Below are 26,271 nucleotides of genomic sequence, written 5' to 3'. Positions count from 1 at the left end.
CTAAATTAAAAATGATTAAAAATATTTTAAATATATGTATACATAAATTCATGACTCATTATTATATTTAAATGCATGCTATGAAATATATTTAAATATCTGTTTGAAATATATTTCAAAAATCTTTTTAACGAGTATATAAGTATAAATTGTAATATTCAGTGTAACTCATGTAATATATCATGGTTTGTATGTAGGTGTGTTAATACTATCGCATTCATATTCGTGGTAAAAAATATGAAACAATTTATTTATATACATGTATATATAAATATTTATTGTATAATACATATATATTGAATTTTCAATGCCTCCACACAAAATAATAATCCCTGAACACCTCTATTTTATATTTTATGTGCACTTACCACAAAAAATTCTGAATCCATATTACACACATCAGAAAAGTGTTGTAGTTGAGATTTCACCAAAAAGTATTATTGTGGTATCTGTAATACTCGTCCTCGATAAATCTCAACTCTTATTTTCTTTTATATATTTATAAAATATTTATTCAGTATTCACACTTATAACTTATATCTAATGTTCAGTATTAAATCACATAAACGATAAGTGAGTTTGATTCATTTCTAATGGTGTACTATTGTATTTTCTGTATGGTTCTCTATTTCAACTCCATATTACTATACTCTCTTAAACTTAAATTTGACACTTGTCTTTTTTCTCGTTTTGTACTTATTTTTAAATGTTGTCGAAGAATTCATAATATATATTATCTTTTGTGTTTAAAATGCACAGTGTATTGGTTTTCGAATGTTTAAAATATTTAAATTTAATTTTTTTCCAGCCTTTAAGGCTATAATATAATGCCATTCAACATTTTTTTTGTATTTTAGTTAAATTAATTTTTTTGATACTAATTGTGTAATGTCAATTTATTTTATAAAAGCTGATGTCTGATACTATATATACTAATCAAAAAAATAAAGATCATAATTTATTATAATGAATTAAAAATATATTATAATATTAGGTATATATAAATGGATTATAGGTGTTTATAATAGTTTTGATAAAATTTGTGTTCAAACTAATCAAACTATTGATTTGAAAAGTTATTTGTTAGTTATAGGTAAGGTTTATTTTATTCAAATCGAAAATCATTTATCACATACAATATTGAAAAGCTATTTTAAGATAACATTTCATTTAAATAGTATTTATTTATTATTAATTTATTGATCAGCTGAATAATATTTAATAATTATTACCAACTATATAATTTTTAACCAAAATAAATATATAGGTATATAATAACTTTAATAACATAAGTAGTTTAAATATATATATATATATATATTATATATACATATATTTAAACTAATAAGCTATAAACCGAGTTAAGTATTATATTTAGTTGTATTATTGTCTTCTTATTATAATTTATAATTATTATACAACGTGGGTATATAGGTTGTAAAAGTAATTAATAAAAATGATTTTTTTTTTTTTTAACTCATAATTTCTCAAAAAATCAAAGTTTGTAAAATATAAAGAAAAAAATCATATCACAAGAATTAACCTTATATTTTTTAATACACTTTGAAGTTCATTCATAATATTTGTAGAAGGTAGATAAGTAGTTTAATTAAATTCTCAGGCATACAAAAAATAACTAATTAAGAAGTAATAATATTATCAAGACAATAAGTTAAACATTTCAAAATAGCCTAACCTAACCAATATTTTAAAATAACAGATTAAAACTAAAACATATTTTACATATTTTAAAGAATGGTATATACATATATGTTATTGTAAATATTGATGATGACAAGCATAAAGTTATTTGAAAACAACATATACATGACAATGTATTGAAGAAACTTAGTTTGACAGTATGTTAAATTTTATGATTTTACTTTGTCATAGAAAAAATGTATTCTTAAAATTTAAAAAAATACTCTGTTATATTAAAACTGATACCCAAAAATTACATCAAATTTTGAAAGCTATTTTCAGGTTCATATTTTCTTATCATTAGTTTTTTAGAAATTAACAATAAATAACAAATAACAAACATATTAAATTCGATATAATATATATATTATTTACTGCTTTAAAGTAATCAGAAATAAGTATCAATAAAAAATTTCGCAATATTCTAATATTGACCATAGAAATAAAAAATAATCATGGCTTAAAATGAGCAATATATTTTATCAACAAATAACGATTTGCATAAGAAGCTCACATGGGATCAAAGAAATGACGAAAACAATTTACTCGTTCAATAATCCTATGTGTTTCTTATAGCTAAACCGTTTTTATATTGTCTTCATCTACTCAATTGTGTTTTTATTTTTAAGAATGAATCCCTTTATATTACATAGGTATGTTTGTGATTCAATGTGAGCCAATCGCTCACTGAATTTCACACTCACAAATCTGTTTATACTAGGTCCATAATGTATTTTTCTCTTCGTTGTAAATTTGGTTTAGACTCCAACTCACTTAACCTAATTTATCGTAGAAAAAAAATATTTTTTCAAACTTTCATTTATTCAAGTTAAAAATCAATTACCAAGTAAAAGTCAAAAGTTGATCCTGAGATTTGCTAACGTAATTGAACACAAATTATATGAAAGTAATGTAATAAGATCATTATTATTGTATGAATTATGTTTTAAAATCTATTAGTTTTATTTTATTTTTAATATACCTGTAAGTAATTTCATTCAATCATTAAAGACAAAATGTATTTTGGTAATGATTGTTATTTTTTACAATACGATTTATATTGCCTATATAATTTTATCAGCATATTAATAGTACACAATAATAAAAGTTTTTTGATTTCTGTAAAACGTCAATGTAGTTTCAAAACAATGTTTAACATTTTTAATTTATTTTTAATTTACAATTATAGAAACACAATCCAAAATAAATGTGTTTAAAACAAAATTCTAAAAATGGTGATGATAATAGTAATTGGTATAAATGCATTATGACCGATATAAATATATAATTATATGAATTACATACCGAGGCTGTATTATATTATTAGATAGGTAGGATATTTTATCAAGACGTTCAATTTTATGATCGAATTTTATGGGTGGTATTTTGTACCTGTAAATCGGTATTGGCTGTAAACTATTTAAAAATAGCATAATTACATTATCATGTATAAATCTAATTTTTTTTTGTGGATTGGTGTGGCGCGTTAGCTGCTGCAAGTCACGGAATGCGACTGGGAGTAAATAACGAGCACTAGACACTAGTTCCCGGATGGGTGACCACCCGGGCTCGTAGTGGTTAAAAACCTTGCCACACATACACGTGTTTGCTATCAACCGTAACATCCATAACAATCGTAAAAACAACCTACCTTTACCAACTTTACCTCTACTTAAGTTCAATAAAAAAAAAAAAATATAATTTTTTAATAAACTTAATAAGTCTGAGGACAGTTGTGCTTGATAATAATGAAGACATTTTTGTTGCCCTGTTTCCAAATTAAATTTAGATGGCCAAATACATGCGGCAATCGATATCGTATAGTAGATGGCGAAGTACGTACACAATCCTAGCAAATTTCTTGATTTTCATAATCCATCCGGACTGCTTCTACCTCACGTAATGCATTTAATAATAATTGCTATTGCTATTATTTTGTTGCTGCGATTCATAACACCACCAAAACTATAGAACAGCACGCTCGATTATACGTAGAGCTATTTCTTAACCTGACCTGGGTGAATAAGCCACTGTAGAAATATTTAAAAATATTATCGCTTTTTCTTGAACGGATATCATGTTTGCGATCCCAATGTGTTGTGTACGGTTTGAGACGTAGGGTGAGTTTATATTAACATCTTTAGTACAGTATTTTGGAATGATTAAATTGTATTGATACTAGATTTTTTGCGTTACCCCATAACTGAAGCCAGACGGGTCTGTCTAACAATGGATTTATAAATGAGAAGTTTAGCGTTTATGTGCAGTATATGTATTTATTTTTAACGCACAATTCTTTAAATGGTCGTAGGTAATAATTTAAATTTAGTCTTTTAGATTACTTACCACGTAAGTTTTTAACCCAATATTACTAATATTAGTCCTAGATAGGAGAAAGTTTGAATGTAAGTATAGTGTATACGAATTTAGATTGATTTATTTTGAACTATCGTTTAGTGTACTTATCTCCCATAAAGGTAAATAATTTTGAAGATTAAGTGAATCTACAACCGGGTCATCAGGGCTAATAGAGATTATGATTATCAGTATAATCAGCATGTAAGCAATCAAAATGCGTGGAGTGAAAGGTCGATCGGTAGCATAAATTGTATAAAGAACAGGGGAAAGTATATCCCTTTGGGAGACACCAGTAGAAATATTTGCTATAGTTAAGAGTACATTACCGAATCTAATTTTAAAATGGTGATTTGACAGATAAGATTTAATTATTAAAAAATATCCAAGTTTTATTTTAATTTAAAAAGTAGGTCATCATTCCAAATCCTATCAAATAAATACTTGTGAAACATCTAAAAAGGCGCATATACAATTTTTTTTTTCAAGTGAGTAGAATATTTATTATAAAAGTGGAGGGTTTTGATAACTCGCTGTACTTTTCATTAATTATTAGAGAGGCTGTTGCTTCTGACTGCATTCCGGCGGGAGTTGAAATCCATTATATGTATATATGATTTTAATCGGTGTGACTATCTTACTAATATCATTATAATTTCAAATAGTTATTTTAATTAGGTATTTATTTAATAATTTTATCTATTAGTTTCTATAACGATTATGGTGGCAAAACTTCTGACGACAGCGTATCGTTCATGGATATAATATTTCATAAGATGTTATCTTAAATAAATAATTTCAAGGCTGCCAAGGCAATCACTAATATGAAACAATATGTACTGTACACACACCTCATGATTGATGGAAATTCATATTTTTTTGTTTTATACTTAAGAAAGTGAGTTGAGATAAATATTCAAAATATAATACAAGTGAAGGTTTATTAAAATATTACTCACTTTTTAGTAAATAAAATTCGCTAAAATTTAAGACAAGTAATCAAACAAATAAGGAGCATAACGTACGTAAGCGCGTGCGTACCGTATAACCGCTATCATTAAACTAAATTAAAATTAAATTAGGTAAAACTTCAAAACTTTTTCATTACAAAAGGTCTAAATCTAAAGCAAATATATTTTTGACTGACTAGAACAACTTAAATACATAGGAAAAATTTAAAAAAAAAAGTTACAAGGAAAAAAATGTTAAAAAACATAATTACGTGTATATATTATAGTTAAATAACTAAGGGAAAATAATAAATATTTTTTAATTTTACTTGAAACCCAATAAAAATAAATAATTATTGTTTTCTTTGATTTTAAATTTAATTTATCATAATATATTTATTTATTACTAATAGGTACTCACTAATAAATTATTGTAAGCAACTTTTGTACTATGCCTAATAATTATTGTCAAAACTAATAACTGTAAACACAAAGTTTAAATAAAAAATAAAATAAATAAATATAATATGTTTGAAAATAATTAAAAAAATTAGGCAAGTTGATACTGATCTGTTGTACATTAAAAATGAAGTAGGTCACGGTAATAAATGTGTAAAATTTTAATTCGGTAATGTAATATTGAATAATAAAAACGAATCTGAGCGGAGACTGTCAGTCAGTAAGATAAACTAAGTTAAGTTAATATATTTTACTTTTAGTATTACGGTAGCTTAATTTAATTTTTTCCAAAAATATTTAATTTATTATATTATTAGTATTTAATTATTATAATAAGTATATATTTACCATAATATATAAACTTATGTAAGTTAAAACTCAAAATCCAATAACATCGTTCTCCAAGTAGATACTCTGCACTTGTACTGTAAATAATTACCTTTAGACCTTTTTAGATATTATAGTTTCAGACGTTTCAATATGAATAACTTAAGAGAAATCTTTTATTACATTTTCAAAACTTAGACATAGAACAAAAAGTTTTTATGAATTTCTAACTACAAAATAAATTATGATTTTTTTATGATTTTGACAAATTTTATCAAGATTATAACTTCAAATATATATAAAAAAAAATTCTGCTTATGTATTTTTAATATTTTTATACAGATATGAGGATAACAAATTTTGTAGGATCTTGTATTCAAGAATTTTTAACTAGCTAATAATTTTTTTTCGACACTCAAAGAAAAAAAAAATGAAAATTTCTCTTGCTTTTAAATAGCTTAAAAAGAGTTAGAATTATATTATCTTATAATGAAAATAATATTATAAACATTTTATGAACATTTCAAATATCTATTTTACCTATTATTATTATTTTTTTTTTTTAATACAATAAAATATCAAAAATTATTTGACTTCAGACTTTTTTTCATTTATAGATAGAAAGACTTTATAAAAAATGTTGTATTAAATTTTCAAAAATGTCTACCAAGCAAATAATTTTAATCAGCATTTCTATAGAAAAAATTTTTAATTTATCAAGTCTAAAAATTTCTCAAAAATAGTAAAACTATTTTTAAATATAAAATGATAATACAAACCCTTGATGAAAATTTTAAATATCTTAAGTTTTTTTTTTTGAGTGTAATGCCAAAAAAACTAAATCGATTTTGTCAAATACTCGATTTGCATAAAACTTCCTATTTTTCCTTCATTTTTTTGATTATTAAAAAGACGTAATGGAATTTTTAATTTTAACCTGTTGATAATACAAACTGCATTCAATTTTCTACCCAAAACCACCCTCCAAGTTGAAAAATTTTTTAATTTTCAACTACTTATTGTAACACATATACAAAAAAATACACACATCTTTGTAAAATTAATACATTCATCGCTCTGCTCAAAATCTTAAAATATATTATCAGAAGCATATTTACCACACTAAAGTAACGAAATTATAATTAAATTACACATTGATCAATTCTCAATTTAGCATAGTGGTTTATCCATCTTTTTTACATATAATTCCTGCTCTCATTACAGAGTATATGTGTTGACTAACTAGAGGTTGTTATAGATTAATTCAAATCTCCAGACATAAATTTAGTAAATAAAATATTGAATACTTCGAACATAAATATTTATTAATTTTATCGATAACTTTGAACTACTAAATATTTTCATCAAATTATTTCCAATAACTAAAGAATTCATCATATTATTACCTAATCTATATTAATATATTATGTAATTTAATAACACTTGTTCTTTATTTTTTAAATACACTTAAATATATTTTATTTTTAGATTGAAACTCTGTGTTCGACGTACAACCCAAACGTGTTTATAGTTATGTATTCAGTTGTCGACGAGAGGAGTTTCGATATAGCTGAACAGATGTTACTGTTTCTATGGAAAGGCGAGTACATTCACACAAGAGGTGTAATATTGGTTGGAAATAAATCAGACTTGGAACGTACAAGAAAAATTCAAACAAATGGTTAGAAAATATTTTAATGATTTATTAATATAAAAATATTATAAAACGATTTTGCTTTTAAACAGTTGGACGAAATTTGGCATACAGTTGGAACTGTAAATTTATTGAAACTTCAAGTGGTATCGATCATAATGTGGACAAGCTGCTAGTAGGAATTTTGGCTCAAATTAAGCTAAATCCACTCAGAGAAAGGATGTATAACAGTAAAAGGAAAAAATATAGTGTCACAAAACTATATAAGGACTTTTTAGCTTACTTAAGAGGAGTCAAGTCCAGTGAAAACTTATTCAGTATTTAATTATTTTACTAACAACATATTTTAATATTTTTTGTGGACCAATTTCTTTATTTGTTACCCAATTTATTTATATTTTTTTTTTTATATTTATTTACCCCCTCAAGTACAAACTTTACACATTTTATAAAAATAAGATATTACTAAAAAAAAGTACATATCTAATTTTAGATAAAATAATAATTATTAAAATATATGCCACTTTGTTTTTATATTAAAAACCTCTCATCAATTAAGGTTTTCTTGGCTAAATTCCTTTTGCCAAATGTTGTTCTGATGACGCTCATTACCTACATGAACACATTATTTGATTAAATTTCAATATTTGTAAAAGACAAATTGTATTCTTGATTTGTATGATAAAAATACAAATTCAAAAAAAAATTACATTTATAAAAGTAGTAAAATAAAATGCATACATGTACATTGTACACGAATAATATAACCATTATAATTTACAACTTTATGTGATGTAATAATTTTTTAAACATTATTCCTATAGTTACAAACCTTGTTTAAAAATCCTGTGATTATTGCAGCGAACACGATATTTTCAGTAAGTACATAAAAAAAAGACAACATCATCAAGTCAAATATTACTAAAGTACACTCGTTTCCATAAAAAATCACTTGATCAAACGAATGGCCATCATCTATAAAATAACTATATAATTTAAAATATAAATATTACAAAAACAATTTTAAAGTTGCTATTCACCAATGAAAAATACTCCTTTGTCCAATGGATCTGAGTATTCAATCCCTAATAACTTCTCGACGAAAGTTTTTTCGCGAATTTCATAATCTAAATCTTTCAAAGCCTGAAACAAATTACATTAAATCAAATTGATTTGATTTTTATAGTAAAATTGTTTATATACATGATCCAAGAACGCTGCTAAGAATTTATTCATATTATTGTACGCCTGTCCTATTTTTACCATATCCATTTTGTCTACTTTCTTAATCCTAAACGACGAACCCGAGATCTGTTTAGATTGAATCTAAAAAAATAAATGGTTTAATAATAAAATAAAAAATCAAACACATGCCATCTGTATAGTAAAAAATAGAATATTGTAGTCGCTTTACACTATTCAACGGTGCCATAACTCGCCGGTAGTATGTTTTCAACGATGAAGGAACAGTCATTTCAAACGTCTGATTATCCGTACCAGGCATCAAACCTCTGTGTCTTACCATATTGTCTTCTTCTCTTCTCAATTGACCAATCAAACTCTCCATGTCAGTATCAGAAAATCCGTGGGCCGATCTATAGACAAATCATGATAGAACCACTTGACACTTACCAGTAATCCGTAATATTCATCTGAACTAATAATAGAAAATAATACAAATTGTTTACCTTCCATGTATATAATAACCAAAAAATTCCGCAGATAAAATGAAAACGCTAATATTGGCCAACGAGCAAATATCAACAAACTGCTGAATACAATTTTTTATGTACCTCTCGTAAATTGCTACTGTCGTTATCCACTGTATGTAGGAAAAATATATTTTTAATCAAAACAAATTAAACAAAAGTATTTTTAATTCAATATAATAATTTTAGACCATTTATTTTTCTAAACTGCATTATTTCAGAACATGTACATTTTTTTCTTATAGGATATCACATTGTATTATTTAAATATTGGTTATCTTAAATAAAAAATATTTAATTCAAAACATAATGTTTAAAATTTAAACAATGTACGATATTATAATATTATGATTGGCTTATAAAATTATAACATTGACAATGTTCAATGATTTTGAATATTATCCTTATTTTGTGTTCAACAATAAACCTAATGGTTAAACCTAATACCTTTATAATAAATCTCATACCTAATTTGACAAATTTAACATGTTTATAGGAATATTACTTGATCGATATATTTCAGACTGATCTGTCTTTTTAAACTACTTAAATTATTTTCTAATTAATTTATCAAACTACATTTTATACATTGAACAGTTATACAAAAATTACATCTTCATTTAAAACAATATTGAATGAAGTATAATGTATTAATTAAAACTGATAATTTTTTTCAACTTTTTAAATTTTCTTGTATTTTGTTCTAAATATTTTATTTATTTTTTTTTTTTTTTATCAAAAAGTAATATAGAATTTAATAGACTTAAAATAAGTTTTACACAATTATCTCTTAATTTTAGTAAAATAATTTAAAATAGAATAAAATTAAATTGAAAATTAAAATTAGTCTTTTAAATTCAAATAAAAGTATTTTAAACCAGAAATAGGAAATATTTTTTTAGCCAAGATCTGCAAAAATAAATTTTAAGAGCAAACCATAAATTTCTTAGACAATTTCCTTAATGAGTAATAATAACGAATAAGGTAATATGAGGACTTAACGTAATCTTAATATGAAGAATTTAATGTAAACAATTTTTTCTAATACCTACTTTAATTATGAGTAATAACTAAAACTTCAGTAAAAATTACATTCAAACGAGAGGTCGATAAAACTGATAACCATTTCAAAATCTATGTCTTCATGTCAAAACCTTGATTGGTAAAATAAAATTTGAAATAGGTCGGAAAATCTCACATTAATAAGATACGCAATTTTTGAGAATTATTAAATTTAATTAAATACAAATACTTTATTTCACGCTTGCCTTCATTTTTTAACTTAAACAAGAAAACAATAAATTATTCAATTTGTACAACCATGTGTTAAAGTATTATGACGAAGATGTTTACAAGAATCTCGAATTAATGTTTGTTATGCTTTATGGCAATAAAAATTAACTTAATTGTAAACAATAAATTATAAAACTAAATAAAATACATAACCACGAGATTTTTCATACCTGAACTATGTACACAATACTGAACACAATAACAAGCATACCAAATCCCAAAAGCTGACTAATCGGTCTGTATGGAACTTTGGTTAAATGTACCTCGGGCTCAGCTACAGCCCAATTTTCTAAACCATAAATCTAAAAGAATAATTTAATACAAAAAAATATTTGTTATCATAATAAAGAAATTATTAAATTTAAATAATATTGTTTTAAATTATTTACTTAGTATAAACTACAATATTTTTTTTTAGTATTAGTGTCAACTAATATGTATCAGTTATCAACGTTCGCATAACTGATGATTTGAAAAACTCTATTTGTAAGCAAATAACTTATTGGAATTACCAGCATTTACTTTATTATATTTAAGGTATGTTATTCAAAAATCCTACATAGTTAAATAAACTTCATTAATATCTACGTACTTTTAAGAGGAGTATAGTTAACAAAAGTTGTAAGGGCAAACTAATTTTTCTTTTCGTCTGTATTTCAGCCCACTCGTTTGCTACAAAATAGCTTCTCCATATGCTTACAGTTTGCTTTTGTGTAGTCATTAAACCATTTTGTTTCTGATTTGATAAAATTCTTGGTTTTTCCCAATCTACTAAAAATATATTAATGTTTGTTTGTTTCCATATTAATCGTACTATTTCAACAATCTGCAAAATATATAACCATTAATGACATATATTTATAAGTTTCTGATATATGCAAATATTACTCAATATTTTATAAGGATGTATGGTAACAAAAATCTCATACCTGCCTATGTATGTATTTACATATTAAGATATTTTATTGAAGCGAAGAACTTTGAAAATAAAATATGAATTTTGTTGAGATTTATTTTTATATAATACATTTAAACGAATACATAAATAACAAAAAGTATATACTTATATAAATGACTTCTCAAAACATTTTTTTTTATAATAAAAGTTAAATGACAAAAAGCTTAATAACATTCAACAAGATTTCAAAATTTTCTCAGATGAATAAAAAACACGTATGAGTTATTACTTATTAGTCATATAAATATTTAGTTTGTTTAAATTTAAATTATACATTCACGCCAAAACATTTATTTTTTTTTAATCACTTTTAAATATACTAAACTCGTTAAAGTATCAAAATTAATCTCTTACAATAAAAAGGTATAAATAACTGGTCACAATTAAATATCCAGCAAACAATTATTCAAATTATTCGATAAAATTTGTAGCTATTATAAAAAATATCTGTTATATAATGTAAATAATGACCAAGATACCAAGACTAACTTAACTAAAAATAAAGGAGTACAACAAGTAAGTAACCGCTTTACTGTACAACAGAGGTTCAGAGTACCTCATTATTGAACCAGTCATTGTAATGTACCTATGTGTTAAATTTGAATTATTTACAATTGACACCCCCCAAAGTACCAACTAAATTATTTTTGCTATCAGAATAAATATAATGTTGAAAATCGCAGCATCTTTTTTCCTTAAATAGGTGATAACAGGCGTAACAAAAAAATACATAAATTATTGTAAAATCAATACATTTATCGCTCTATTTAGAATCTAAAATAGCATCTGTTGTTCTGTTTTTATTATTTTGAATCACTAATTTATCTCTATGCTGGTTTAGAACTTCAATACTATCATTAATATAAATTCATCGATGTACATACTTTTAAGATGAATGCAATAATTATGTAACGATTAACAACAGCTTCCAAATCTTGAGACGGTAAAAGTATATAAACAACACTTTGAGCTTTATAAAATAACAACGTATGAATAGCCAATAGTAGACAAACTACAAATATCATATTTGCGAAATGCGAACAACAAGTAATTGTAAATTGGCCAACTGTCCACATGTCAATTGCCATTCTTCCACATCGTTTTGATTCACTCCACGTGTGTATACAGCTCCAGATAAATACACAACCACTGAGAATACCCAAACACATCTGAAGAATAAGCAATAAAATAATAAGCTATCCGAAAAACTCAGACAAAATAATACACAACACACGACAGTCTTACGTCAACATAATGCAGTATATCGTTTTCCATATAAAATTCGACTGTGAACGTTACCGGATATAACTCATTCGATGATATATTCTCATCAGTTATTTGGCCATATTCTAAAACCATAAACGGTGGATAGATATTTCCTTCGTTCTCGATTTCTCGTTGAGCTTGCACTCTGCAATTAGAAATAAAAAAAAATCATGGTTAATAACGTGTAATCAGTGTCTACAATTATTTTACTCTAACTTACACAAGTTTAATGGTTTTCAAGTATTGTATGACCGTTGGTAATGCTTGTGTCTTAATAGAATATCCACTGAACAAATCCACCAGAAACATACGTCTTGTTAACAACCATTGTGATGTATCTCTGCCCTAATATAATTTAATTGTCTATTATCATATTAATAAAAACCTTTTATTGTAATTCAAAAGTTTACATTTAAAATTGAAATATTTTTTTTTTATTTTTTTTTATTTTCAAGTAAGACATACAGTTGTATGAAAATTGTATCCATGTAATCAATAATACAAATAATAGTTATTTCTTCTATCTATGAATTTATATAATCTTGAATAGTAAGTAATTTTAATTAGTGCTAATACATTGCAGTTTATAAATTGAGTGGGATAAATATGGAATATATTTATTGACTATCAATACATTATTATGACGTCTTATTATTTATTTGTATTTACTTGGTACCTACTGATAAACCAGACAGTATATGTTTTAAATGTTTTTGTATATGTTTTGTGGCAATCATTATAATACATAGCTGTTTTTCTATAGGACGAATCATTATATTTATTTAAGAGCTAATAAACTCTTATAATTTGAATTAAAATCAAACAAAATATAAACACAAAATATTTAATTATAATTACATATTTTTAGATTTTTTTTTTTAATTTTCATTTTGAATTACTTAAGAAAAATTGAAGATTTTAAAAAATATTTACTAAATACTTGTATAGTTTGTAAATTATTTTGCTTTTGTAAGAAATAAGCTTTAAAAACATGTAAAAAAATTATACAAGTATATTTTCAAAATGTTTATACAGATACAAGATTAATGTATGAGAAATCTTGTATTACATTTTCAAATCTTAGTTAAAAAATAAAAGTTTATTTACATTTTTAACCACAAAATAATAAGTAAATTTTCGAATTTTAGACAATTTTTAATCAAAATTCTAACTTTAAAACACTTCTAAAATTATTGTGATCATAAATCTTCAAAATTATACTATTATTTTTAATTGAAGAATGAACAACTACTTATGAGGAACTTAGTGTTAGATTTTCAAGCATTTTTACCCAACAATAAATTATTTGTTCACATCTATAAAAAAAATTAAAAATATAACATGTCTATAAATATTTCAAAAAGAGTAAAAATATTTTTAAATTTTGACTAGGTTTAGGAAAAGTTAATATAAACCTTTTGCGAAAGTTTCAAGAAACTGAAATTATTCATTTTTAAGTTAAAACAAAAAAAAAAATCGACTTTTAACTATTGATTTAAGAACTAGGTTTTTCCTTAATTTTTTATTTGTTTTATCTCTAAGGTACAAACTAGATCCAATTTTTTTATCGAAACCCACCCTCAAAATTGAAGAATGGAGAGTGAAGACATAAGCATGTTATCAACTAAATGTGAAACAGTAAACACACTCACACAAAACTACACCATTATATTCATATATATACAGTGAGTAAACGCTATATTATGACAATATATATATAGTCATTTAGATATTTTAATCTGCGGGTTAATCCTGGATTGTATATAAATTATCGTGTACAGGACACTCGTATTACTTGTTACAAGTTGTAGATATTTTTGATTATATACCTAGCCCCTAGGGTATATTTGATCAGTATTATGCATTAAACTACATGTTTATACACCGAATGTCTGAACCTAGATCCAAATCATTTAATAGGATTGTAATGAAAAAAAAAAGACTTAATTTTCAAAATGCTAATTTGTCTTAACTTTTAATTATTCATGTCAAATTTTACTATTGAAAGTTTTGTATAAATCCCTCAAAAATATTTAATACACAGAGGCTTGAAAAGTTGATGTTGGAGGCTTGGATAGGAATAAACTACAATTTATTATTAGTTTTGCAACTCACAGATCTATAAAACGAACATTCATTTCTATTAATAATTTATAACGTTTAAATAATTAATCTTTTTAGGGCATGGTTTGATATTTTTACTTTTTAGTGATATTTACATACATATTTTCAAGTATTTCGAGTCATAAATATCTCAACCCTAGTGGCCTGCTTTGGTTTTATGGATTCAACTCATTCGTATAGCGATCTTACAAGTGAAAATCTTGTCTGCGCTTACTGAATGAAATTACAATAATTATAATTTTTTTAAATATTTTAAGTTACAATAAATTACATAGTTAGTTATTTAAGTTGATAAACTGTTTTATTTTTTTAATTGAAACTCACCTTATTTGGATACGTTGTCCCCACTTTAATGTTTCGCACCAACAACGGTATTGCGTACAACATTTTCTTATTATCATCATCGTATTGTAAGTAAAAATCATAAAATATGGGCTCTGTAGACCCTTGTCCAATCAATTGTTTCGCTGGTATATTACAAGTATGGAAGTATCGAGCACCAAATCGAAATGCCGACTCGATGCCATTCCACAATCCAGGACACAGCTGAAGCTCGACAGGACTCAATTCAGATACTTTAATAAACGATCCGTTCAAATTATATCTGGCCGCAACTAGTTGCAATTTGCTTTTCTAAAATTAAATACATTATCATGTGGCGATAATTAGGTCTATACACTAAAGTTTATGCATTTAAATCACCCAAATTTTTGGTTAGTGGTTGGTTGGGTAGGGAAAAATAATTGATTTAATAAAATAATTACTAATAGGTATTACCGTTTTTAATAATTATTATAGTAGGCTGTTATTTCACATCGATATGTTTATAATATTATATTATAGCATAGTAAATAATTTTACTAAATACTAACAGTGTTGAGTGTTGACCATTGTTCAAATATTTAAATATATCTAATATTATAAAGATATTGTAAATTTAGAAATTGCAAATAAGTTTTTAGAATTCACAAAAACGTGAATTGGAAATAGTTTTTTTTTAATTATACAAAACAAACGTTTTATTCGTTTAAAACGTTGTTCTTTATTTTAAACTTTTTTTTTTTTTAATGTTTTAAACAATTAAAAAAAAAAAATAATTAATAACAATACTTTATTTCAAGTGTATATATATATATACATATATATATACATTAATACAGTAACATCATTCTTGTATACGTATACTGTAATCTACAAAATATATATTTCATAGAAAAAAATTACGTTATAATTGTATGTTGTTTTTTTTAACGCTTATTTAGAAAATATTTTAAGCAAAACCACTTGTTAAAAATACATTATAACCATGCAAATACGCCATTAAAATATCATAAGCTAAATCCATGGCAATTTAATATATTGGATAATGCCAAGTTTAAATTTCACGAACACATTACGGAGTTCCTTCAAGTTTTAAGAGTTCAAAACCTTGTCACAAGATATTATAGTATAATATATAGTAATTGGCTTAAGAATATCGAGATAGAGTTATCAACCTTAACAATGTTTAATCGTACAAAACAAATAGGTAATCAGATTACAAGTAAAAATATTTACAAATAATAATTTGTATTATAGTATTATAATTTTTGTATCACATCTTTTTAAACCAAAGATGATTTTATATAATAATATTAAAGTTATAATTTTTAATATAATATTTTAATTTTAAGTTGAATCATTGTTATATTGAATAATAAAATTTTAACGCAAATGAAGCAACTATACATATAACTATTCTTTTTTGGTGGTATATTTAAAATATTTTCCTGAACAAATAATTTACACATCCACCCTTAATAAGTTATAGCTTTTAATGAAATTACTATGTATATTATACGATTTGCATGCATTTTTATTTTATTTCTATATTATTGAATAGCAAATATAAACACAACAATATTTGTTAATTAAAATCTGAAAAAAAAATCTCTAACTATCCCAATCCAATAACTTCATTGTCATTCTTACATAACCTACGATGAAGCTGTAAACTCAGAATATTTTTAGATTTTAGAATTGAAAAATATAATAATATTTTAACATTTTTTTCGTGGTTTTTAATTTATGAGGTGGGTAATGTCGGGTGGTTGTCTAATAGAATTGAATCGGCCTTTTTAAAAATTTTAACTGAACGCTATTGTCCGACATAAATCATAAATAATTAAAAATACGTATTTATTTGATAGGAAAATTAATTTCGTTAAAGAACGGTACCTACGTACATAATATAATCAATTTAAAGGTACATACACGACTATCAGATCTTATGGTGTATTTGGACGTAATTTTTTTTCTATTCATAGCAATAGAAGCGTCTCCTTCGCCATAGTAAATCCAAGGCAATGGCAAACGATCAACATCCGACGAAGTAGGTATACGCCTGTAGTCTTTGAACACCCTACATGGGTTGACTTTCCGTTCATCCTTGTACATTTGAATCGCACACAGATTGCCAAGAGACTCACACGACATCCTATGTTTCATCTGAAAATTACCATCAAATATTGATTAAGTACCTACTACTAATTTATTGCTGCTTACGCGGCGGATTCTATATAAATTTAATAGAATATATTATACTTTGACGCATTTGTACAGAAGCGCTCTCAAGTGTTTTTTCAAATACTTGGACTCCACATTCACATCAACGACATCGTATTCGACAATGTGCGTCTCCCTTTCGTCGGGCCACAAGGTCAGGTTTTGGCTGAACACGCATAGTGTTCCGTCTAAAAGCCACTCGTGTGAAGTTTGTGGACATGTGCAATTCGCCACTTGGCAGGGTAAACACTTCGTGCGGTCGAATGACGGGGATGTTCCGGGTGAACAACGGATACACGACTTTTGTGTTAGCGGCAAACCGTTAGGTTCAGTCTCTACTACATATTGTAAAACAAAATTCCAAAAAATTGTACTTTCATAGTTTTAAACAAAAATAAATAAATAAATACAGCGTTATAACCAGGGATTATCTGAAGATCCGAGTTACGAATTTATTGTACTATTTATTTGGATAATATTTTATTTTTTTTTGTTCTATTGATTTTATTTTAAAATCTCGACAATTACGACTATTAGCTGTGAATAGGAATAGTAGGTTTTCTTGTGCAGGGTTTGTTTGTAAGGTTGGAATACGCATGTGTATGTGTGTGCGCCATTAAAAACCCGGGTGGTCACCCATCCAAAAACTAGCGACACCTACAGATCCTCAACCTCAGAAAAACACGTAAGTGACTGATACCAACCACCAGACCTCAGTATTATTTATTCATTTTTATTTTTATTAACTTATGAATTAATACTTATAGACTTAGCGTAAATAAGTAGGAAAAGGTTCATGGTATAAATAGGCAATAGGTAGCTTGAAATGAGTTTTAGTACCTATGTTCGAAAATATTAATGTGAATAGGTATATAAAATATAATCACATTGTAATAGTTTTAAGAACCTCGCGAATAATAGAAGTACATTAAAATAATATATATATTAATAATTATAATTATTACTACTTGTATACCTAAAGTTGTTATAATAATATATATTTGATACAAACTTACAAAAAAATTACTAAAATCGTTATTCTTCTTATTTCTTGTACATTTAAATTTTAAACTTTAAATGTCTATAAAAAATCTGTGATAGGTTTAGATATATATTGTATAGCTATAAATTTTCACTATGTGTTTTCGATATTTCTTAATTAATATATTATAACAAATGTGTGAGAAACCTTATATACCTATATTAGGTATACATATTTTTAAGCTTTTTTGCCAAAATAATTTAAAAGTTATAGACACTTACCAAAATTTAAAATACTTTTAAATAGCACAAAAAAAGCTGAACTATTTATAAAATTATTTTATGCCTAGTTAACGATAATGATATGAACATTCGATACAAATTTCAAGTTCCTTTTATTATTTATTTATGGGTAATAAAAAAAAAAAACATGAATTTTGTCAAAAATTGATTTTCCTTAAAAAAAACTTTATTTTTTTGTTTTTTTGTTTTCACAATTATTTTGAAAAACTGCGAATTTTTACTGTAATAAATACTAAATAGATTTCATTTTCTACTAGAAACTATACTTGAAGTTTAAAATTGATTATTTTTACTACTCCAAAAGGTGGAAATAGAAACAAAAAAAACATACATAATTACAAAAAACACAACTTACATATTCTTGTAAAATCTATCATTTATTGATCTTTTTAGATTCTTAAATTATATTTAACAGTAAAATCGATGTACACGAGTTGCGTCCCGAAATTCATTTTCCACATGAATTGCGTCCCGACAATATTTATTGAGTACACGAATTGCGTCCCAACGATATTTATCGAGTACACCAGTTGCGTCTCGACGTAAAAACATATAATTTTCCTACAGACTTAAGACTGTTAAAAGCACATTATAACTATCGGTAAGTTAAAAATATGTTTTTTTTTTTTTGTCGTTTTTTTTGTAATTAGAAGTAGGTATGTAAATTAAATTAGTATTAAAAAATTAAATTAATATTTAAAAAATTATAAGACGTAAAAACATCATTTTAGTATACAAACTAAAAGTATAATCTGCTTGAAAGTTACCTTACCATTTGAAATAGAACTGGGAAAAAATATAATTATAAAATAGTTGTAGGTATGGATAAAGTCGGACGCGATTCGTGTAGTTATTTAGATAATGTCGGACGCAATTCATGTCACCTTCTTATTGATTTTTAAATATCGAGACGCAATTCATGTGCAACTCAGTAAAATAGTACCTATCTAATTAAAATTTTATTAAGTTAAAATAATTGAGGTTTAAGTGTTGCACGGGGTCTAATCTCCGATGCCAATAATAGATCTTTAATCCACGTTTGCTCAATGTTCAGCATCCCCCGAAGTTACTTTTGCCACCTAGGTTGGTAGTATTATATAAAAAATAAAAATAATTGTATATTATATTTTTTTGAGTGTTAATTTGGTGTCATTATAGTACCTACTATAAGAGTGATTGAGAGTTTTCAAAATGATAATTGGATGAGTCGGTTAAGATAAGTACCTAGGTATTAAATATCAAAACTTAAAATTATTATAAATTTTTCATATTATTTTTTATAACAGAATCTTATATTATATTATATAGTAGGTAGGTATTACCTATATTTTAAATAAATATTTAAGAAATAATGTACTCACTGTTTAAACTATTAAATTAGGTATACCTATATTACTAAAAATAAGCATAACATTTTGGTAATTTACTTTAAATTTAATAAAAGTAATAACATTGATATGTAAAATCATTCATTAAGTAATATTACAGATAGAACTGTATTATCTAAATATGTATAAAATATATACCTACATTCTCTATGTTAACTTTTGGTATCTCTTGAACTGCTTACAAAATATGTACCTAGGTACATGAAAGAAATAATAAAAAAATTTCACCCCATTTTATTTAAGTACCTACCTACCAAACATTTTCATAATTAATTGGATGGGTATTTAAGTATTAAAAGAATATTTTATATTGTAATATAGGAATAAGTTAATCATGTTAAATTTGAATCCCATAGTTACTTATTCTTAATGGAATAATATCTTTTACTTAAACATAATACTATCTATGAACAACCTAATTTTAGTTCAATTATATAATTTAGTAAAAAATATAAGCTATTTATCAAATGCATTCACTTAGATCCTTCTATCGATTATCACCCTGTCTAGTTCTTTATTTTTAGGAAATAAACATTCTCGACTTCTCGACATCTATTTAGTACCTAGATATTTATACTATTGATTTTATAAACTAAAATATTATTAACTCAATGGTATAATGGTTTAACTCATAGAATAATATGCTACATAGGCTATAACTATGATATAATTATTTCTTTATATAGAAATAAAATGCATAGATGTTTATAATAAAATAATATTATAATTATAAAATGTGAAAAAAAAACTAAGAACCAATTTTTATTGTTTATTCACCAAGCAATCACGAGCATCTCGAATTTTCACTTTACCAACTTCTAACTCACCCGCTAGTTGTGCCATATCTAATTTAGTTTAAACAAGATTTGAAAATGTCTAAAATTTTGGCATGGAAAATTTAAATTAAATTAATAATTAACTGTGACTTAATCCAATTAATCTATTAAAGCTGAACTTGAACAAAAATTTGTATGTTTCCTATCAATGGCTGATTATTTTAATAATAATAATAAAATTGTTATCATTTATAGGTACCCATTTCATTAATTGTTCATGTTTATTATATTTTTATACTATTTGTGACAGTCTTCATTGTAAAATTAGTTATTTTAATACCTACCACATTACTCAATAATAATAAAATAAAACATAACTGAATATTCCCAAAGAAGGTTTAGACATTTTTAAGTTTAATGTTTATAGAAAGCAATGAAATGGAATTAAAGTTTAATTGTTTTGATATTTCCAAACAAATCTATGAAAGATCTGGTATTTTTTCTTAGCTGAATAGTATTGTATTTTAACATTGTAAAGAGTTAGTTTTGTACGTCTCAAGAGTCAAGTTACTATGAATTAGAATACCTACTCAAATAAATTGTAAGTAATGACTCATATATATTCTTTACCTATACCTTCATTGTGTACAGTAAAAACTTATCCATTTCTCCAATTAATTAATTTAACTTAATATAAATTCATCTACATTTTAGTGAATGCCACTTTTACATTGAATGTAGGATTATACTTATATGTTGCAAGAGAAATATCTTTAAATTTTTTTGATGCAAATATTAACTATTAAATAGAATTTGTAAACTAAATATTATCGACTTAAATTTTAATTATGGTTTATAAGAATGCCAAAAACTAATTGAAAATTGAGAAAATATTAATAAAATCAGAATTAACTAAATACGTTCTATTTAATTGTTTTTTGTTCATAATCAGTTAAAGTAATTTAAAATATAAATATTTTCTATTACACTGCTCATCTAGAAAACATGCTGAATTTGTGCATCCTCAGTCAACACTGCTATAGAGATCAATTTCAATATAGTAGAATATCATCTGTAGATGCACAGAAGAACCAATTTTTATCGGGCTACAACATATTCTCTCAATGGACAGAGTATACAAACAGTTATATCTATTTATAATTACCAGTTGTACATGGAAAATTTTTAACATTAATTAATAAAATCTATGCCAATTTTTTCTAAATTAAATGTGATATTTAAGAGAAACCAAATAATTGTCATTTATTTTAATTTAATATGTACAAAATATAAAGACTAATTCAGTATCAATATTTTATTTATTTCCTGTGTAGTGCATGAGTGCAAATGTAAATAGGTATTTACCATAATCAATATAACCTACATTCTATGTTTTTTAATCCACATGAAACGTTTGTCTTCTTCAAACAATGCAGATGATCTGATGTGGCTGTCAAGTTTGATGGACATGGTTCACAAGATAATTCCAAAACATTATCAACAATTCTACTATTTTTTTCACAAACACAACTCAACCCTTAATTTACAGAAAAAAAATTAAAATAATAATAACATATTTGTTATAATATATTTTATCATTTATGTTTTTTACTTACGATCTAAAGATGATTTTTGGTAATCATTACATTGTGTACATGACATTAAACTGGGAACAAAATACTCACGATCAGAACAGTTTTCGGGTGTAATAAATGTAACAATTTCTCTGTTAGATAAGCAAAATTTTACAAAACTTAAAAAAACTATCAAATAATATAACTCCATAATTATATTGAAATTAGATTTTTTAATCTATAAAATAAAATCAATGAATCATTTAATTGTTAATTAATACAATAAATCATAATTACAACACCATTGTGATTGAGAGAACTACATGATTTGAATATGCTTTTACACATATTAGTCTGTTATGATTCAATTACCATGGCAACATAAAAGTAATAATGGGGTTAAAAACCATTTTTATTATAGAGTTATAACAGTAAATTTAGCTTTTATAAACCCTTAATAAAAAAAAATGTAATGCTTTATCAGCCTTCTACGATACAAGAAAAAATTTTAAATTTTCTTGGTAAACAAACAACTTTTTATGTACACACAAAATGAATATTATTTGAATATTAGTGCAAAAAAAAAAAAAAATAATTTAAGAGCATAAGACGTGATTATAATATATGTCTAATTATTAATTATTATTTTTAATTATTTTTTTTTTGAAGAAGAAAATGAAATTGTTTATGTTTCTGAAATTGAGTCTTTGTCAACATGTTCCTTTTTATACTTCAATAAAAATGCAGCTAGAAAACCCAATGGATCAGGAGGTCTGAAAGTACAAAGAATAACAATTAGAAACAGTTTTTAATTTTTAAAATACACATATGTATTTTATCTTTAACTTTTAACATTACTGAATCATCGGTTAACATAATAGTTTGATAATTTAATATAAATGTTAAAATAATACATAAAAAAAATATTGCTATAGTATATAAAGTATATCATATTCAAGATACATAATCGATGATGGGCAGCAATCAAGGAACTAACCTAACCTATTTATTGCCTCCAACGAGTCTACCATCAAAATTATGTTTGCCTATTAAGTAATAAAACTGTAACACTAAGCAACCTCAAAGTATATTTCTCAATTTAAATGGGACAAAAAAACTCAAATAAATATAATATATTATCCTAATCAAATACTAACAATTGAGATAAATCAATTTAAAATAGTGAGGCTATTAACAATTTTTTAACATAATATTTTTAAAATGTATTCATAACCAAGCTATTGCACCTTTACAACATAATAATTTAAAATAACTAAATTTAAGTACAGCATTGCAAGAATAAAAATATTTACAAATATTATTGAATATTATAGGACATTAAAATGTAATTAACATTAGAAAAACATCAATAATATACTATTTAAGTGAGCATCGTCTCTAACTATTATGTACTAATATGATACATTATAAATAATAATCAAATATCTTTACCTTTCCTTGACTAACTCCTTCATGCCTACTAACAATGCTGGTACTACAGTTTGGTCTAAATATTGGCGCATGGGTGCATTGTGCTTGGGATTTTTCAGCCTTTTAGCATTACTCTCGGAGGAAGTTACCTTCTTTATTTGTAAAATTAACAAAAAATAGACATTAGTATTAGACTTAGCACTATTGTTATAATTATATTCTATTATTGATACAATAATAAATCAATACCTGAGATTCTGAAACACTCGACTCTGGCGGAGCATCAACAGCCGGTGCCACCGGAGCAGTAGCCACTTGTCCGTTAGTAGTTTCTATAAGCAAAATAACGTTGATAAGTACAATGAATATTAATGTTTGAAATTAATCGTGGAAAAAATGTGCTCACCGGACGTTGACATGTCTAAAACACTTGAAAACCTATACAATTGTAGACACTATTTCAGTACGTCTGATAAGTCTTCGGATCGTAAATGTTCTGAAATTACGAATTCACGAAAGTAAAAAGTAAGAAATGTCTACATAGTAAACTATTAGTATTAATACTATTTAACTAAGCTGTATATACAACACATAGATGATAGAAACTTTATTAATATATGTATTCTGTAGTTTGTACACATTATTATTGATAATAACAACGCAATGTTGCCACTCATCATCATTCGTGTACGCAGCTGTCTATTATCAATTAAAAATACTGATAAGAAGTAGAAATATTTTGAATTCAAAATTAAAGATTTAACTGATTAACTGATATAAGTATTAACTAATAACTATTAACTATTAAGTATCACGTATTAGAAAATAGAAATTGTCATGACATTTAATTTAACTGCTCGTAAAGTTGCAACTGCTAACTATAATTTAAGTTGATATAAGATTGTATGTAAAAGTATAGACAGTATAGTGTACACTCGTAGACACGAATTAAGATATAAAAATGAGTAAATATTGTGAAAATGTGAAATGTTTAATTACGTGAACGATGTGGTCAGAGTTGTTATTTGTAACCATAGAAAAAGGAAATAAACACTAGGTAACATGTTATTATACTACAAATAACAGATGGGGAATTGGGGACTATGGGTCATTAGCCTACTAGGTATCGAGTAACTTGAATTAGTTTCTTCTCATGATTTTTTCATAAATATAAAGATTTTATAATCCTTAAAGGTTAATATTGGACCTCTTTAATATTTAATACAAATTATTATATATAAGTAAAAGCACTAATAACTAGTTCGAATAATTTATTAATTTACATATTTTATCAAATAGGTGTGAATCAAATTAAAGAACAAAATATTATGTTGTTTAAGATATGATAAAATACAATGACTAATATTTTCGTATTTTATAATAGGTTATAATTATAATAACCATGTATAACTTATAGCCTAAAGGTAATAAAAAGTCATAAAATAAGCTGATAACAGAAAAATTAACCACGGTCGGAATCTGAAATTCTTAGACCTATTAATAAAATAATAAGTATGTAGATAGATATTAATTTTACTGTTTAATTTAAATACTTTTTATTTTTTTAAGTAGGTATTTAATACCTACTTACATATCTATTTGCGATTTACGTACAAATATTTCAACATAAAATTTATTGAACTTAAAAAATTTTTATTTTATATTCAAATATTTTTAAATGAAAATATTCAAGTATTCGAATACCTAAGTATTTAAAATATAATTTACACAGTACCTACCTCAGGAATTCAACTTCAGAGTCAAGACTTTCCGGACTCGCATTATTATCTATTCATTAAGATATGTTGAAATTTCATATGATCGAATACTTGACACAGTTGCTGAGTTGCTAACGGTGGAAAGGGTTAAAGTTTGAAATTATCACTATAATTTTTTGTCATTTAATAATAAAATTATTTAAAAATGTTAAATAATAATTAAATATTGTTAATTGTTTTTATTTATTATATTATATTTATGTTTATTAAATAGAGGTTTGTTTTATTATATAAAATGTTGATATATAATATTATGTCCTAATGTCCTATCCTATTAAAAAAGACAATTCATTACTGTTTTCATTATTTTTTTTTTTAAATTTATAATATGTGTAAAATAATTATTTTATATTACTATAAAATACTAATACAATATCCAGAGTATTTAAAGTATATATAAATGCATTATTAAATCAATATATTATGTTAAGGGTTGTAGTAGGTACTCGAACTGAAAAGAGCCGGTCTTCTAGGTAGGATTTTAGGATTAAGTAGTAATGACTGGGTAGAAGAAGCTTAAGCTTGTATGAGAGACCGCCGCGGCGTGCTAGACTATCAAAAGCTTGGGAAACCTATAGAAATGCACCACTACAATGGCGTAGCCAGAGGGGGGTTTGGGTATTGTAAACCACTCCCCCTCTCCCATTGATTTTTATTTGATTATTTTAATATTTTTTATTATTCGGTCAATTAGCGATCA

At 24.9% G+C, this 26,271-nt stretch overlaps 3 protein-coding genes across 4 annotated transcripts in view; 1 reads left to right on the top strand and 2 right to left on the bottom strand.

Annotated features, from left to right (window-relative positions):
* The window catches only part of LOC112593230 (GTP-binding protein REM 1-like), a 104,666-nt gene extending 96,841 nt beyond the window's left edge, over positions 1-7,825 (top strand). For both annotated transcript variants that reach the window (XM_025337587.1, XM_025337586.1), the window contains exons 6-7: positions 7,281-7,473; positions 7,539-7,825. In XM_025337587.1, coding sequence (XP_025193372.1) covers positions 7,281-7,473; positions 7,539-7,771 — 426 coding nt within the window. In that variant the 3' untranslated portion in view covers positions 7,772-7,825. The remainder of the gene's footprint in view (positions 1-7,280; positions 7,474-7,538) is intronic.
* Positions 7,826-7,935: 110 nt separating this feature from the next.
* LOC112593238 (meckelin) lies at positions 7,936-22,932 on the bottom strand. Its single transcript, XM_025337595.1, has 16 exons — positions 22,405-22,932; positions 22,173-22,325; positions 17,380-17,678; positions 17,050-17,283; positions 15,121-15,429; positions 12,893-13,017; positions 12,652-12,817; positions 12,291-12,575; positions 11,041-11,274; positions 10,619-10,750; positions 9,135-9,268; positions 8,861-9,041; positions 8,650-8,772; positions 8,487-8,589; positions 8,279-8,421; positions 7,936-8,058 (listed from the first exon to the last, which is right to left on the bottom strand). The coding sequence occupies exons 1-16, from the start codon at positions 22,571-22,573 to the stop codon at positions 7,978-7,980; spliced, it is 2,871 nt and encodes a 956-aa protein (XP_025193380.1). The 5' UTR covers positions 22,574-22,932; the 3' UTR covers positions 7,936-7,977.
* Positions 22,933-22,976: 44 nt separating this feature from the next.
* LOC112593237 (protein dpy-30 homolog) lies at positions 22,977-24,403 on the bottom strand. The gene is made up of 4 exons (XM_025337594.1): positions 24,200-24,403; positions 24,043-24,125; positions 23,815-23,945; positions 22,977-23,135 (listed from the first exon to the last, which is right to left on the bottom strand). Exons 1-4 carry the CDS (start codon positions 24,210-24,212, stop codon positions 23,048-23,050), a joined length of 315 nt encoding a protein of 104 aa, XP_025193379.1. The 5' UTR covers positions 24,213-24,403; the 3' UTR covers positions 22,977-23,047.
* Between the last annotated feature and the right edge of the window lie 1,868 nt (positions 24,404-26,271).

This window comes from Melanaphis sacchari, unplaced genomic scaffold (assembly GCF_002803265.2).
Source record: "Melanaphis sacchari strain LSU unplaced genomic scaffold, SCAv2.0 Contig1_pilon_pilon, whole genome shotgun sequence".
NCBI classification, from domain to species: Eukaryota; Metazoa; Arthropoda; class Insecta; order Hemiptera; family Aphididae; genus Melanaphis; species Melanaphis sacchari.
This window is presented reverse-complemented; position numbering and strand designations above follow the sequence as displayed.

Coding starts and splice junctions, on each gene's coding strand:
- LOC112593238 (XM_025337595.1), bottom strand. CDS start 22,573: ATGGAGTTATATTATTTGATAGTTTTTTTAAGTTTTGTAAAATTTTGC. Junction 17,679..22,172: donor TGGATTAAAAAACATAGAAT/GTAGGTTATATT, acceptor TACAATATGTAG/TAGAGACTGAACCTAACGGT. Junction 15,430..17,049: donor CCATAAGATCTGATAGTCGT/GTATGTACCTTT, acceptor ATTTAATTTTAG/AAAAGCAAATTGCAACTAGT.
- LOC112593237 (XM_025337594.1), bottom strand. Junction 23,946..24,042: donor CGAGTGTTTCAGAATCTCAG/GTATTGATTTAT, acceptor TTACAAATAAAG/AAGGTAACTTCCTCCGAGAG. Junction 23,136..23,814: donor AAGGAGTTAGTCAAGGAAAG/GTAAAGATATTT, acceptor TTGTACTTTCAG/ACCTCCTGATCCATTGGGTT.